The sequence below is a fragment of the Leptidea sinapis genome, chromosome 1 (assembly GCF_905404315.1).
Source record: "Leptidea sinapis chromosome 1, ilLepSina1.1, whole genome shotgun sequence".
In the NCBI taxonomy this organism is placed as follows: Eukaryota; Metazoa; Arthropoda; class Insecta; order Lepidoptera; family Pieridae; genus Leptidea; species Leptidea sinapis.
This window is the reverse complement of record NC_066265.1, coordinates 20,079,922-20,094,082: the sequence shown is the minus strand read 5'-3', so window position 1 is coordinate 20,094,082 and position 14,161 is coordinate 20,079,922. Positions and strand designations below refer to the sequence as shown.

The 14,161-nt window shown below is 35.1% G+C and overlaps 1 protein-coding gene across 2 annotated transcripts; it reads right to left on the bottom strand.

Moving 5' to 3' along the window:
• Positions 1-5,433: 5,433 nt before the first annotated feature.
• LOC126967735 (E3 ubiquitin-protein ligase NRDP1) lies at positions 5,434-13,559 on the bottom strand. 2 transcript variants are annotated; one of them, XM_050812392.1, is made up of 7 exons: positions 13,257-13,559; positions 13,037-13,179; positions 12,048-12,130; positions 10,204-10,409; positions 9,571-9,729; positions 6,995-7,125; positions 5,434-6,775 (listed from the first exon to the last, which is right to left on the bottom strand). In XM_050812392.1, exons 1-7 carry the CDS (start codon positions 13,344-13,346, stop codon positions 6,637-6,639), a joined length of 951 nt encoding a protein of 316 aa, XP_050668349.1. In that variant the 5' UTR covers positions 13,347-13,559; the 3' UTR covers positions 5,434-6,636. The 2 variants fall into 2 exon arrangements, with proteins under 2 accessions (XP_050668349.1, XP_050668359.1); XM_050812402.1 differs by having other exon boundaries at positions 9,574-9,729; positions 13,257-13,557.
• Between the last annotated feature and the right edge of the window lie 602 nt (positions 13,560-14,161).

Genomic DNA, 14,161 nt, shown 5'->3' with positions numbered 1-14,161 from the left:
TTTACATGAACAAGAAGTTCCATCACTTTGGTTCGCACCTAAAACCATATTAGAATAATAAATTAATGCATTTTGACTTTATATATTTATTTATATCAGACCAAATCTGATAATAAAAAAGATGTATAACATTTATGTGTGACCATCCATAACATGCAACTATAGTATAAAAATAACTGTCAATCTTTGACAATTATTAAAGTGAAACTTTTCTCACATCATCTCAAACTTTTTCAGCTGTGTGTTGCATGTCGCGTGACGGTCGGGCGGCGGCTATAGTTCGCAGCAGCTGACCGTGTAGTGCATAGACTATTACTCATTTGTGTCAGTGCTTCAAACTATTTTGTTTGTTTTTATTATTTCCCATTATAATTCCAATTTTCCAAGTATAAAATTGAGATTGATAAAGCGATTTTTATACCCCTCATGGTAATAATGTTCCAAAAATTTTTAATTAAATGTCTATAATGTGAAAGTTTCACTTTAACCGTGGTTTCATAACACCACACAATCCTTTTTTTGTTCAATGTTTTATTTTAGGTGATCATATTGTGATTAAATGCAAAACAAAGGTTTTGGATGATAAATATTATTATTATTGTGAAGACTGAGGCATAATAGCAAACATAATTCACAAATTATATAATAATTTAATGATGTCAGGTTAATAAGCACAGTTTAAACAGAATGTTTGATGCATCCAATCAAAGATGAGAGCTTTTCTCTAGAAGCTGCTGCCTATATGAAATATATTCTGTTATTTAAACAGTCTGTACACAGAACACATAATTGATATTGAATAATTTATTGAAGTCAGGTTAAACAGCATAGTTTAAACAGAATTTGTAATGCATTTAGTTAAAGATGAGAGCTCTTGTCCATAAGCTGCTGCCTGCTGAAATAAATTGTGTTATGTACACAAAAACAAATAACTCACCTGTTCATAAGGTGAAGATAGTTTCAATATAACTGGAGGTAAAAATCTATTCAGACAACTCTCCAGCTGTTCATCAGTGTCTGCATTACCAAGACGCAGGAAAACACGATCAAGTAGCACTAAAATAAAAACAAAAACTTATAAAACAAAACAGATGATTGTGTACTAAATTCATTACAACAAGGTAAACTAACACAGATCGTTTGAGCAATCGTTACTTTCTGTAACTTCCATTTCAGACATTAAAACTGTGTGTATTAAAGTATCTAAATTAATAATTTCAATTTATGATAAAATAACAAACAATGACACGCCGAAAAACTTTCGATCGGAGCCACAAATTTTGTGCAAAACTTGCCACAAACTGAGTGACAACTGACAATTAAAGAGTAAGGTATAATTCATAAAGTAATAATGATAACAAAAGATGACAATGACACTTCGCTCGAATGATAACGAGAATGTGTACTTTACAATTTTCTTACAGTTCCTCCTTCGTTCGTTCCTAAACGCTGGAACGAGTACTCTCGAGTTCTGCAAGTCAATTGCTCAAAGCTCGTGTAGAGTTGAAACACAAGTCTAAGTGAATTCTTAAAACTTACCGGAATAAACACCTAACTAAGTATAACATTTTTGATTAAAAAAATGGGCTTCTGGAAAGTAATGCCTAAGTAATTCTACATAACAATCATTAAAATTTAAAACGTGCAACAGTTACAAATCACAGCCAGTCTTTCGTAAAGTCCACCATAAAATTATGGCTGCATCATTGAATTTTAAGTTTTGAATACTTAAGCTTTGGTCTAGTGAAGTAGAGCTAAATGTTTTTATCTCAATTCAGAGAAATGGCACGCGCAGAAAATTTTATTATAAGTAACGCATTGGTTCTGCGTATATTAGTGTTTAGAAGGCGTTCAAAATAACATAACCCCTCACTGGAAATCTTAAATTTTTGGAATAGATTCCCTTTCCTTTACCAAGCCATGCTCCCTCTCAGCATAGCTCGTTGCCGGATGGCATTTCTCCAATCTTGCTTAGGACGTATGCCCCTAAGTTGATGCCGTTGTACGCTTTTATTCCGGCACTCATAATATACAAAAGGAGTAGTACCTGACTCATGGAAGTCAGCCCTTGTCCTTCACCGATCCAAATAAAAGGAGACAGTTCAGATCTGGCAAACTACAGGCCTATACCTATTACCTCCCTGCTCTCCAAAATCATGGAGAGAATAATTAACTCCAGCTCTTGGTATACCTAAGGGGTCACCAGTTGATCAACGACCAACAGTACGGCTTTCACCATGCTCGGTCGGCAGGCGATCATCTGGTTTACCTAGCACATAGATGGGCAGCAGCTATCGAAAGCAAGGGGAAGGCCTGGTAGTTAGCCTGGATATAGCGAAAGCCATTGATCGTGTATGGCATAAGGCTCTTCTCTCAAAGCTTCCATCATTTGGGCTCCGCGAGAGCTTATGCAAATGGACCTCCACCTTGCTCACTGGGCGCAGCATACAGGTCGTTGTCGATGGTTATTGCTATAACCTGAAGCCAGTGAACGCTGGAGTGCCCCAAGGCTGTGTGCTATCTCCCACACTGTTTCTTCTGCATATCAATGATATGTTGCACACCTCCAACATACATTGCTATGCAAACGACGTACGAGCGATGCAGCTCTTTTTAAGGAAATCGTCAACCAGTGCCGAGAGAATCTTGTATCTCTATCGAGTTCTCTCTTGAGAAGGTCGCGGAATGGGGTTTATTAAACCTTGTCCAATTTAACCCCCAGAAGACTCAAGTTTGCGTGTTTACCACAAAAAAAAAACCATTTGTCACCACCCTTCGACAACACTTCCCTTACAGCCTCACCTAGTATCGGAATACTGGTGTCTCGAAATCTAAAGCAATTGCAAATTCCGGTGTCATCTGGAGGGCAAAACCAAAATTGCTTTGAAGAAACTCGGCGTCATAAATAGAGCACGGCAATACTTTGAGGCGGCCCACATTCTAGCGCTTTATAGAGCGCTGGTCCGGCCATATATGCAATATTGACGCACCCGAGTATCATCTCGATCCATTTGACCGCGTGCAACGCAGAGCAGAACTAGCGGGGTCCCAGTGCTCTGTTAACGCCAAGATCACTTGGCGTTGCGTTGAGATGTCGCTTCATAGTATGTCGTCTTGCAAGAAATATGATCTACTTAACACCAGGTAACCCGTACGCTCGTTTGTCATCCTTTTCCATAAAAAAAAAATCCTATGGGCTTCCCGAGAGGTTGTGCTTAAGGGTCACTAGCTTTTCTTGGCCGATAGGAGCATCAAGGTTGTTAATAACGGTGCATGCTCCGACTTAAAAGTTATAAACGCTGGCGTCCCGCAAGGCTGCAAGCTATCCCCTTCATTGTTTCTTCTGAATATCAATGATATGCTGCTAATCAGCAGTAGTCATTGCTATGCAGACGACAGCACAGTGTATGCTTCTTACACCAGCCGTGCTGAATGTCCCGAGAAAGGGTTGACGAGAACCGGAACCCACGTGTGTCTGAAATTGAGACTATGCTTTGCAGTCTCGGAATGGAGCCGATAAAATTTAGTCCAATACAACCCTAAGAAGACACAAGTATGTGGTGCTTTCACCGCTAAAAAGTCTCTTAGTCGAATCCCCTCGATTCGAGATCACTTCTCTAACTGCCACAGCCTGTATCGGCATACTCGGCGACGGTATATTAAGCGACCATCAGTTCTGTGATCACTTGGAAGAGAAGGCTTAAATGGCCTCTAAAAAGCATGGTGTACTCAGTAAGACAAGACAGTACTTCTATAAGCAACCACCTGCAACTATTTAAGGCGCACATTCGGCCTCATATGTAACTAGTAGGTGCTGTTCTCACCTCTCAATCTTATCAAAATATTCGTTTAGAATTATGACTCAATACTTACTAATGAAAGTGTATCAATATGACAATCCTACTAAAATAGAGAATTGAACGAAATTTCAATCATTTGTTGTTTTCGCGGTAACTACACTTTATTGAATTTTTTCAATCAACTCATATTCACTCTCACCAACACATTTTCGATCCTTAGTCAATGGTTTTTATGTATTAAAATAACTTGTATAGTTTTTTAATAAAATAGGGGGCAAATCCGTGGACATCCACAACATCAGGGGTCAAGATATGGCTTGCCGGCCTTTAAGGTGGGAGTATGCTCTTTTCTTGAAGGTCGCAAAGTCGTATCGGTTCGGGCAAACAGCAGCTGGTAATTGATTCCACAAAGCAGCTGTCATCATCATTTCAGCCAGAAGATGTCCACTGCTGAACAAAGGCCTCCCCCAAGAACACAATGACGATCTTGACCATATCGTCAGTCCATCTTGAGCATCACTACGTCTTCCGGTACGTGGGCGCCATTCGAGTGTCCCAACGGCCATCGGTCCGTCGAGCTATGTGCGCTGCCCACTGCCACTTCAGTTTCGCAAACATCTGGGCAATGTCAGTTAACTTTGGTTCTCCTACGGATCTCATCATTTCTGATTCGATGTCGTAGAGAAACTCCGAGCATAGCTCTCTGGATTGCTCTCTGAACGACCATGAGCTTCCTAATAAGGGCAATAATTAAGTAGCTGTTGTGGAATTCCAAACGTCAATGTGATGCGGGTGGTATTCAGCATTGTGAAGTAATGGTAAACGTCCGATGATGGAATTCAGCCGCTGCTATAAACCTGAACAGCTAATCCGAGGCATTCCCGGTGCTATATATGCTGTAAAAGCTATATCGTTTACGCAACGCCAAATAATCAAGCTGATCGGAGATGACTTCATCATCGATGATTCAAGCCTCTATTCATTGTATGCGGTCAAACAGAAGAAACTGGTTGGAAACAGGCTTGCAAGATCGTCAATTCCATTGTCTTGTATATGTCCTGTGTGCCAGTTATTTAGGTATAAGTTAACGGCATGTACATACATGGCATGGCAACCATTTTATAGGCATGTAGGTACATCTTCGTGTTATATGTATATATATATATATATATAAATATATATATAATGAAAATGGTCTTTGTTTGAGGCTCTTTCACGCCAAATTACTAAACCACTGATCGTACCGACATGAATATACCACCATTCGATGCGAAATTTATCCTAGATGGTTTATGGCTACTTATTTTTTGATTGTATTTTTGAAATTCCAACGTTTCTTCATTAATTTATTTCCTTTTAAAATTCGCCCAGCGAAGCGGGCCGGAACGGCTAGTCATGTATATTGACAATATAGTGTAGTCATGTATATTGACAATATGGTGTTGTATATATTAGAACATATTCTAAGACAATATCATCAATGGATAGAGTGATACAACTGATTCGTTTTTTTTTAAATAGTTTTAATAGTAGTTTTGAGCTAAAAAAAAATATGTTAATCCTTCCTGCAGATTGACAAAAACAAAACGAAATATCACCAAAATTTTCTTATCCAAAATAAACAGTAAAAAAATAAAAGAAAATATTTTATTTATAATAATTGAGAATGTCATACTTATACAATTTCCTAAATTTAATTATAAAATTTAAAAACACAGCACACTATATTATACAAACGGCGATATACTCTACAATTTCAAAACGTTCGGAATGTCCCTTAAACTAAGTATAAAGTACAAAAGCTTTACATCTATTTTTATATATAATTAACGACTTTATAAACAGGACCTTCTTTCATTTTCCTTTTATTTTATTAATATCTTTCCTCTATAGACTCTTAGGTCTCCGCAATTTTTCTCTACTTTTTACATCAGATAGCTTTTTCACAATTTCTCGTCAATAATGAGATTATACAAGATTGGCGCTGTGATAATGTGTATATATTAAGTATTTTAATTTGCTACTAGGCCAACTTTTACTAAACCCAATAAGATAATTTGTGTAGTAACTTTATTAACTTTTGACATTGTGAATCAACCTTTTAATTCTATTCAAATTGTATTTATTCTTTTTGATTAGCCTTTTTTTTAACTCCAAATAATAATTACTTCTTACAACAACCATATACACACGCTTTTAAATAGTCTGTTTGGCCAGCACAGTTGTGCCAAATCATGATATGTTGCGGCTTTAAATTCAACAACCAAAATTTAAATTGTGCCTCAAATAATTAATATCAACCTATCTGTTTATAAATTAACATTCAAAAAAGTTAAACAAGTTTCTCTCATTCAAAACCCAGCATATATAACTGTCACAGATTTTTTAAGTATGCTTTGACACGCCAAAACTCAGTATTTCGTAAGGAAGAGTTATCATGTTAAACCAGTTCCCACAAAGATAGCCAAACTTTAAATAAATTATGTTTTGCAGGACTGACTTCACAATTCTCTAAGGCACTAAGACCATATATCTACAACATTACTATCCTCTACATTGACAATGTCCTTTGACCATATTGCCAGTAACAATAATATAGCATCATGATAAAATCACTAAGTCACCATTTTGTACATTTTCACAATGTTTAAATATCTTCACACACATCAAAGATATGACATTGTAATATTGCAAGCACTCAATTCAATTATTCCATTGTTTTAACATAAAGCACTTTATGAAACTGAATAAAAGATTTGTACAAATATCCAATGGGTTAAAATTAACACTATGGATCTCAGCATGTAGCCTTGACTTGGGTGAGAAGTGTAGGGAACTATTCGATGCCATGAGCAAAGATCATGACAAGCCCGGGCTCCACCATCATGTGTTCATCAACATGTGTATTGTCACACTGTAACACTAATACTGCTTGCTTACCAGGAACTCGTTTGCATACATACTTCTCATATAATCTGAGAACAAAGATTTTTATTAATCATCCAAAAAACTTGGGTTCATACAAAATCAAGTAAATGTTTAGCTTTAGCTATGAAGTAAGCACATCTGTATCATATGTAAGTAATGCAAGAACATAATAAGTCTATCGCAGACTGAATAACAATTTTTTGCAGTCTAAGCTACTGAAGTCAACTTTTATGTTCAATTATACATGATTATATATTTTTAAATACCTTCGATTATTCTGTCTTGTCTCCAATGATGATAGTCCTGGAGGCCACCTCCTCTCGTGACAGTTTTCCATGAGATCATCTAATATGTGTGGAGGACACCCAGACTCTGATAGAGTTCTCTTGATCATCATCTATAGCATAAAACAAAATTTAAATAACTTAATTTTACTCTCATTTAGACTGTTTTATTAAAACTGTAACTTTAGTGATTAGTGATATACCAATTATCCATAGTTGTATCTAAATCTATAGACATCCACATGAAAAAAGATATGTGACCATATCTAATCCGTTATTTTTTTGGCTGATCTTGAACAGATCTTACACATTATAAAATTCTATTAAAATTAATTATTCTTGGGTTGGGTTCTATTGACTTGACAGCGTAAATTTATATATATAATTATAATTTATTTCATTTTTAATACTTTTTTAGTTTGATATAAAATACTTTTATGCTTCTTACTCTTATCTTAAGGTAATTCTTCAATATTTACATGGATATGAATAACCTTAGATCATTGACACACTATAAACATCTAGACTCCGAATCGTAAAAGGTAGTCACAAAATGTCCGAGCGGCGTTGGCAATAACGTATACAGATAACATTAAAATTAAACACTTTATTTCGTGGCAGTAATGTAATTCAAGTTTATGAACAAAAACTCTGCCTAATAGACACATAGGTAGAGTTTTATTTCCGACAATTTTAGAGTGTGGTTGTGAGTAGTTGTTTATTGTATGTCAATACCTTAGATACACAATTCAATACAATATTTATATATAAAATTGAAGGTACTCCTAAACATAATAATTCATCTTACTGACTTTACATAACATTCAATAGACAAAGACTATCTGAAAAATCAGCGCGAAGTTAATTAAACTTACTGAGAGAACAAACGACACTAAATAAGAGCTTTTTTTTTATCACGAATTAATACAAAAATAAATTATATGTTGATTTTTGGCTAAATAATCACAGTAGAAAATAATTATTATTTGCAATTGTGTGCACAACAAAAGTGAACCGTGGGCCGTTTTCACGCAAACTACGTGCACAGTAGTGCGAGAATACATGCCTACCTAATACCTAAGTGGAAACATCATTTTAAAAGTATCATGATATTATTAAAAATATAGTAACAGTAGTGTACGCTTCAAAACTGTATTTTTGCGTTCAAAACATTAATTGATCATATTCGTTATGCACCAGCAGATAAGTATATGATTATAACTATAAAGCACTTCACAACTATAATTAAGCCCACTTTCACCACCTTCAAGGTAACTATCAAGTAAGCTAATCACTGAGTAAACTCAATAGTAACACTTGCCAACTAGCACGGTTACTTGACAGTTGCATTATACATATTATGTGCCTACTATTATTATCAGTTGTTGTTTTATGCATCTTTCAACGAATTTCAGAGGTAGCATAAAAATAAATCTTTAGATATGAATTTATTCGATTTGATTGATCATTAATTGGAAGAGTTAGATTATTCTTCCATGGAACAAATACCAAGTATGCGTATATTTAAATTCCAAGATATCACCATATCTCTATTTAATAATACCAAAATATCCCTATCGTGTAAAGTATGCACTTCTCTCTCTTTTAGTTTTATACATAATAATGATATTTACACAAGTAGCCACTCAATAACAAACTCTGTATTATACTATTTCCAGGTGCTTTCTAGTTTTAAAGGTAAACAAACAGCGGCCGCTAAACAGTGAAATAAACGCTCAACATTCAACAAAATCATAAATGACAATCTGTAATGACGTTTGACAAGTGATATTTGACGTAAAATTGAACGAAAATGACGTGTGATAGATTCACTACTCACTTAACCAATCAGTAGTTGGTAAAAGATACTCATAACATGTAGCTTCCAATTAACGTTAATTGAGAAGTTACTAATCACAGCTTTACTTGGACATGGTGAACGAGGCCCTTATTCTACGAACCTATTCATAAAATAATATTTCCTGCAGCTCAATTAGCTGTCAGTTGTACAATATGCCATTTATACATAATATATTTTAAACCAAGTATAAATTTTCACAGTACATTGTAAATTTCCCGCCACTAATATAGTTTAAGCGTCCTAAGGACTCTTGAAAAATTTAAATGAAATAAATAAGGATCGCAATGACCTTGCTATATCTATGTTTCTCCATTTATAAAATATCGGTCGGATCAGTGAAGTAGTGTGAACAAACCTTGCGTTACTGCTCGCTCGTGTGTACCTACTGACTGGCCTACTCTGTAGAGGCTGCCGCACGTACTTACGATTTCGATACCTCCATGGGGCCAGTCCCCAGCCAGCCCTGCCTATAGATCCTCTCATAATAATTTATCAACACTGACCTCTTGGAACCTTGCAGAGGAAATTTCACAATTTTTTGATAATACCAAGATGGAAGATGCATTCATAATGTTAGTAAAATCTTTTGCCAGTTAAATAGATACACAACTATGTTGTGTTCTATCGGAGCAAGACTTGGGAAAACTCAGATGTTTCATTAACACAAAGCTACAATGAAACTTGTGCTATCTATTACCACCTGCAGCACATCATCGGGAGTAGATATCATGCCACCCCAGCGCGTGACACGTGCCCGCGAGAGCGAGTCAGCCCATCGTATCACCTCCTCGCGTTCCATCTGATCTGCGAGAGCACGCATCGTCGGATTAGACACGCGCATTGCTCGCATGAATTCCTGAAATATCAAATAGTTGTTTTAATTTTCCATCGCTTTTCTGGACATTATACATTAATTAATTTAAAGAGCATTATTTAGGCTGCCTACCAAACACACAAATGAAGACTTACTGAAAGCACTCAAGATTTTCTAATGCGATGAGATAAAGCATACAGTTTAATGAGATAATGGGCCTTAATAGTAAACAAAACTGTAAACATTCAATTGCAATATATGTTGAGCTACATTTTAAGGTTTTATATCCTAAATGATTCAGTGTCAGTCTGTCATATGGCTCTACTATAACAAAAGCTTTTGGTGGTATGCCTTAAAGCTACTTGTTGTTCTTTAGAATAGACCTTTAAGTGTAGGAGATCCGATACTATTTTCCTTATTTTCTGTTCGCAAGCCGACAGCAGCTGGCACCACGGCAGATTTATTGCATAGCAGATTAAACACATTGAAAAAACTAAATGCGACTTAAAACTTTACCTTGAGTAACGCCAATTCACGCTTATGTTCATTCATTATAATTCGCTGCTCTGCCAACTCTTGCTGAAAATCTGTTAATTTGCTCTGTTGCGTAGCAATAAGTGCTCGCAACTCTTTCACACAATTATGCTGAGCTAGTTCATCCTTAGGAATTACTAACCCACAGCCTGCTTCACACGGCATTGGCCGCTTGGGGTTATATTCACCTGAAATTATGATATTTTACTATTACTGTAAGTCTTCGAAATATTCCTGAGATTTTTTTGCTTTGATTTCTCTTTTGAAAAGGTGAATATGACTACTATATAGGATCTCTTAATTGATTCTTAGAATTTATTTAATATTAACAACATGCCAAAGGGCGATGGAATGAAGCATGATAGGAGTGACAGGAAACAGGGCAGACCTGGACAAGAAACTCGAACAGGCCTAATAACGTAAATAATAACGTATATTATGTAATATATAATAATTTATTGTGTATCCCAGCAATAAAGACTCAGTGCTAATATTCCAATGTTATTAATCCCTAAGACAAGTTGCCTCTAACAACTGGGTAGCTCTGCAATGGATCAAGGGACACAGCAGTTTGTTGGGAAATGACACAGCAGGTAAACTTGCAAGATTGGGCTCAGTGACTCAAGTGGCTGGCCCTTAACAAAAATCTACACAATATAAGAGTCTCAAGCTGCAGTCTGTTGAATGAAGTGATACCTGCAATATCGCCCAAACTGACATGTCAACTTATCAGCCTAAACAGACACGATATCCGAATCATGGTGGGCAACCTGACGGGTATCACATTACTAAATAGGCACCTTTTCACAATTGACGTAACGGACAGCCATTAGTGCAGAGGATGTCTAGTTAAAGACAATAATGGTCACTCATGTAATGTGCCAGGAACAACCATTGCAAAAACCTTAGTAAATATGAGATCTCTACGAGAAATATGAGAACACGACAGGAGTGTCCTAAACTTCTGGGAGGACTTGGGCTGTTTGGACTAACTAGCCAACACTGCACACAAAATGAACTAAGTGGTTTAATTATGGAAACTGAAACCCTTATATCAATACTAATAATAATAAATTTGAATTATATCTCGATTGAGACCTGTTAACTATCGGGATGTAGAGTTAGCAAAAGATCCAATAAGAACGGAGTATGGCTATCCGCACCTGTGGCAGATACTATACCAATGCAAAAATGGAAGAAAAAGCTTGTTGAACTCACCTAATACTATATGTCAGCAGAGGGAATCTGTTCAAGCATGTTGTGGATGGCCAAGTGAAACACAGCCCATGAGCAGATTCATCACTGCAATACTACTATGGGACTTGTAGACACATGCATGGATGTGGTCTCTGGAATCTACGTAAATTCATACAGAGAACAGGTTCACCTACTCTCAAAATTGCCAAGATAGCTACAGCACCTACAATTTTGTTCATTCAAGCAGATATCTATCATCTTTTACTCTCTCTTTAGTTATAATCTGTTTTATCACCTTGTTTACTGTTTTTAAGTAATAGGTGTTCATGTTAAAATTTACTAGCAACTACCCTATGAGTATGAATCAATACTTGTAGGAAATAAGTGCTACTTATTGAAAGACACACACTCCAAATTCTTTGTATTAACATTTATTTATCATAAGGATATTTTTCTACACACTAAACTAGATTAGGATTACCATAACCTTATATATTAATATAAGATTACTTTATACATTCTTTATAAAACTAAATAAAACACTTAGAGGATTAAAACATTTTAATCCTTTTTTGTTTTTTTTTTAAATGTGTAACACTCATGTTAAACAAAAAAACTACTATACTTACATTCTACTAAATGTGATTCAAGGGAGTCAAGTTTTAATACCGCTGTACAACCATGAGCAGCATTATCACAGCTGGTACATAATCTGAAATTAATGATAAAGACTTTTATTAAATGAGACTGAATACTAATAAATAATATCCTAGACCACTAGAACATGTACATGTGTTTCTCTTCTATCTATCATGGGACCCATCTACCCACACAGTACTACAATATAACATTTGAACTGGTTCGAAGTGAAAAACACAAAATTATCATTTATTGTATTATAAATTTATTATTTGAGATCATTATAATAAAGAAAGAATAAATCTATATACTAGTCTAGATTTCAAAGGACATGTATGGCTAAAGAAGTTATAGTAAGGTGGTGTCATACGACTGAAATAATTTAATCTATACATGTAATAAAATAATAACAAAATAAAAACTTTTCATTGATTTTTGAATGAATCCTCACTGTGTTCTACAAACATTACCAAAAACCAAAAAAATTATAGAATTTTTGTCTAGGTATGTATATCTGGGCAAAAAGGAAAAGTTACTGAATATGTTTAACTCACAATTTGCATGAATATTAACAACAGCTCAGGACAAAGATATAGGCTGCATATTATCATGCTAAATGCATATCATTTTTGCCACTTCATAGGGTCCATGTGGACAATGTTGCAGGCAGCAAATTCAAAAATAAAAAAATGTATAGAAGTGTTATTAAGACCATAAAGTTCCGTCATCAACTAATTGGATCTGTTAAAAAATGAGGACTATCTGGACATAATATTTATTGCTATCAACTTAACAGTATACTATGATATATAACTAGTTCACCTGTGTTCATATTTACAGACAAATCAATTGTTTATATTTGAAAAAAAATCTAACAAATTATAATCATGCATATTAAATTACTTGTAGCATGTAACTTTAATGTTTACCATTTAAAAACTGGTTGCCCTAGTTACCAGAATTTCGTATGTCATAATACCTGGAAAGTAGGTTACGAAGTATTCTAGGAACAGGTCTCAACTGACTTGCGGTCACCGCCTGGCGATCAACTGGGCATGTTGGCTGCCGGCTAATCCATTCTGTGATGCAGGCACGGCAAAATGCATGTTCACAGGCAGGAGCCTGGCACAAACAAAGTAAAAAATTTAACTTAGATAACACATTCAATGAAGGCAATAACGTCAAATGCTGATGCTAACTTGCAATGGGTCTTCGAGAACTCCTGAACAAATAGGACAAATAAGTTCTTCATCGACGTCACCTTGAAATCTCTTGATTTCAAAACCCATTCTTGACTGAAAATACTTTTAGTGCTTGGTGAGTCTATTAATGAGACTTTAAAACCTTCAACATTGCTTTAACACATCGTATTCTTCAAGTTTTTAATAAAATAAAAGTATCAACGAAATAATTATAATATCGAACTGCAACTCAACAAGACAACAAAATAAAATAAAGAAATAAATATATTTACAGACGAGTACACACCATACTCCATAGTCATAAGTCAATATGCATGTACCAAGTCTATATATTATTTAATATACTCTTTGGACGTAGGTACCATGTATCCTATTTGTCATGTGTCAATTCAAATTTGACAAATAAATTTTCATTTTCATGTTACCTATGTTATGTAAAAACTTATTATGAATACTTAGCATAATAGACGAACCCTGTGTGAGAGTGAGAAAATTATCCTTGCACAAAAACCTAGGTGTGAGAAAGAGACGGAATAGATGGACCGTGAAAGAATTTAGTGTCCATAAGTCTCTTGTCACTTGAAACTTTTATTACATCGCATCGTCTCAAACTTCTCAGACTATAGTTCGCAGCAGCTGACCGTGTAGTTTATAGACTATTACTCATTTGTGCCAGTGCTACACGCTATTTTGTCCGTTTTTGTCAGTGTTTAATGTAAATGTTGTTATTTATTAAAGTGAAACTTTTATTTGCTTTTGGTAAACAACGACACAGGTTAGTTTGTTAAATAAAAATAGTAGTTGGAGACTTAGTCTACTTTTATTATTTCCCATTATCATTCCAATTTTCCAAGTATAAAATTAAGATTGATAAAGCGATTTTTATTCCCTTAATGGAATAT